The sequence below is a fragment of the Antrostomus carolinensis genome, unplaced genomic scaffold, assembly GCF_000700745.2.
Source record: "Antrostomus carolinensis isolate BGI_N321 unplaced genomic scaffold, ASM70074v2 scaffold1308, whole genome shotgun sequence".
Lineage (NCBI taxonomy): Eukaryota > Metazoa > Chordata > Aves > Caprimulgiformes > Caprimulgidae > Antrostomus > Antrostomus carolinensis.
In genome coordinates, this window is record NW_010330663.1 from 3,973 (window position 1) to 7,054 (window position 3,082).

General features: G+C 41.5%; 1 protein-coding gene across 1 annotated transcript; it reads left to right on the forward strand.

Annotated features, from left to right (window-relative positions):
* Nucleotides 1-1,060: 1,060 nt before the first annotated feature.
* CLDN12 (claudin 12) lies at nucleotides 1,061-1,844 on the forward strand. The gene has a single exon (XM_010172958.2). The coding sequence runs from the start codon at nucleotides 1,061-1,063 to the stop codon at nucleotides 1,796-1,798; it is 738 nt and encodes a 245-aa protein (XP_010171260.1). The 3' UTR covers nucleotides 1,799-1,844.
* Nucleotides 1,845-3,082: the final 1,238 nt, after the last annotated feature.

Sequence of the window (3,082 nt, forward strand, 5' to 3'; positions counted from 1 at the left end):
TTTATGACTCAGTGGCGCTCAGTGAGACTTTTCAAAGTCTGCTGATTTTCAGTTACTGTAATTCTTAGTGTCCAGCTTCAAGTACACACTGGGGTGGATGTGCAGTGCCTGTTATGTATTAAGCCTCTTTAAAGTATCTCAAGCACCCAGAAATGGGATTAATGAGTCTGGTTTAGAATTCTTTTTTTTTTTTTTTTTTTAAAGACCTGTCATTGAGACTGTTTCCTGGGCTCTTGCAAGCAAGAGGCTATGCAAGGTACACGGACAATGGTTACATTGAAACGGAACCAGTATTCTTTAACACTTCCTCTGAAGAGGAAAATGTGAAAGCTGAAGAGCCATCTGCTTTCTGGAATTGTTCATGTGCTTGGACAGCTGGTTCTGAAAGGCAGAAGTAGTGTGGAAAAACTGTTAGTTGCTTTTAAAAAAATCAGAGTAAGTTGCTCAACAGCAACTTCTCTACAAGCCTGCAGCTCTCATCAACAACTTGGCCTATGTAAAATGTGGATAACTGCCTACGTATGCATTCCTTGTCCAGTCTAGTGATGCTGGTTTTAAGCAGTTCCCTTTCACTCGCGCAGCAGTGTGGTAGGACTGAGCACACGCTCTGATAGTACATCTGGACTAAACAGAGGGGGCTGCCAGTTGAGGAGGGGTGAAGTTCTTAAATCCCGCTCAGTCAGTGACTCACCTTCTCCACTCAGACTCTGTAAAATCCACACAGTGACACGAGGTGAAGGGATGTGTAGAACTGCATGTTAAAGTGCTCCTTTTGGATCTCGAACCCAGCGAATTTAGCATTCTTCCAGCTGAGCAATCATAACAATCTTGTGAAATAATCTGGGGTTTCATTACAGCGTGAGCTTGGTAGTGTTACCTCCACATAAGTGTGTAAGGCAAAGAAGGTGCCAGAGAGCTGCTGCCTATCAGCTACCACACAAGTTTATTAACTTGGCACAAGTCAACTATAGTCAGTCCTATGCCCATAAATTTACACCTACTGATTTTTATTTTTAAAATTTTTCTCTTTAATTACAGGAAGCAGCTTCTGTGGGCAAGAATGGGCTGCCGGGATGTTCACGCAGCAACAGTACTGGCCTTCCTCAGTGGAACAGCCTCAGTAGCTGGGCTCCTTGCAGCAGTTCTGCTTCCAAACTGGAGGCAAATGAGACTGTACACATTCAACAAGAATGAGAGGAATGTGACCATTTACACTGGACTCTGGATTAAGTGCGCTCGCTTCGATGGGAGCAGAGACTGTGTGATATATGACCCGCAGTGGTACACTGCTGTCGATCAGCTGGATTTGCGTGTTCTTCAGTTTGCCCTCCCGCTGAGTATGTTCACTGCAGTCTCAGCTCTGTTTCTCTGCTTGATTGGCATGTGCAACACAGCCTTTGTATCAAGTGTGCCAAACGTCAAGTTGGCCAAATGCCTTGTGAACAGCGCTGGCTGCCATCTCGTGGCTGGGCTCTTGTTCCTGCTTGCGTGTGCCATTTGTCTCACTCCGTCAGTCTGGGTCATTTTTTATAACAATTATCTGAACAGAAAATACGAGCCTGTCTTTAGCTTTGACATCTCTGTATTTATTGCCATTGCCAGTGCAGGTGGCCTGTTTTTCACTTCTGTTCTGCTGTTTCTGTGGTACTGCGCATGTAAAAGCCTGCCTTCTCCTTTCTGGCAGCCCCTCTATTCCCATGCCCCCAGCATGCACAGCTACGCCTCTCAGCCCTATTCTGCACGCTCGCGCCTCTCTGCCATAGAAATTGACATTCCTGTTGTGACACATGCATCTTAGGAGGACAAAATCTTGGAAGCTGAGTTCTTGTGCTCATTTAAACTGTGAAAATCACAGGCTTGATTCTTTCTGCCTCGCACTGACCATAATCATTTGTAAGGTCAAGTTTCCCAAGGTGCAAAGCAACGGAGACCCGAGTTCAGCAAGTTCATTGTTGTTCTCTTGTGTTACTTCCTGACAGACTTTTTTTTTTTTAACTCTGATCTCACTACAGACAAAATTGCTGCTAATGCTGGGACAGTACACTAACAATAGTATCTGTTCATGCTCCTGCTTACTGAGATCAAAGCAGGGTTGAACCTTGATAAGCTGTTACTAGATTATGATCCTATTGTAAGAGCTACATAGGTGGACCCTTGCATCCATGCATTATGCAAATGCAGGCAGTGGAACTGGGTACAGGGCGTTCTCTGAGTTTCTTGTTCATTTAGACACACGTATTTTAAGATATGATGTCTGAAAAGGGTATTTGGCAGACTGATTCAGTTCTGTAGCACTGTTCTTTGTTTCATACTGCACATACAAAAAGCTACCCACTTACAAACTTCTGTAATAGAATTAGTGGCAAATTACCCTTTATTTTCAAAGTAGCTATTGGAAGAAATAAAACTGATTTAACTAATAATGTTCTTCTGTACTGTAATAGCATTTTGTGAATTACTGGAGGCTAGAAACTGGTTTTTATATTTTATTTCTAGTCTGTTTTTTAATAAGTTAGCAAATTCACTAGATCTTTTTTGTGATTAAAACAAAAACCAATTGTATTTAAAAAAAATTCTGTTTAGAAGCTTGAATATTTTATTTAAAGGCCATCTTAAACATGGATTTTCAAGTAGGCTTTAAAGTGTTATTCAGTTCTGGAGAGAAGTATCACTCACTGCAAAATGGATTAGGAAAACCATGAAGAATTTTGAAGGCTATGAAAGATTCTTTTGGAACACTGTACACACGCTATAACAACATCTCTCTGGGAAGGGGATTATGACCCTGGGAGGGATTTTTAAAACTTTTTTTTTTTTAGTGTATATACAAGTAACAATGGGCTTGTGTATTTTTCAGAGTTGATCTTTATGGTTGCTGGACTTTTCATGCTGTAGCTTATTTAATTACTGACTTAATCTTTTCAGCCTTGTTCTTCAACGCTGTTCAAGGTGAACTGTTTAAAACCCAGTTATTTCCTGTGCTGCCACCTCACAGCTGAACAAAATTTGCCATTCCTATTTTCTGGAAGATGAAGTTTTAAATAACTTGTGAACTTCACCTGTAGCTCTACAGGGATGAGGA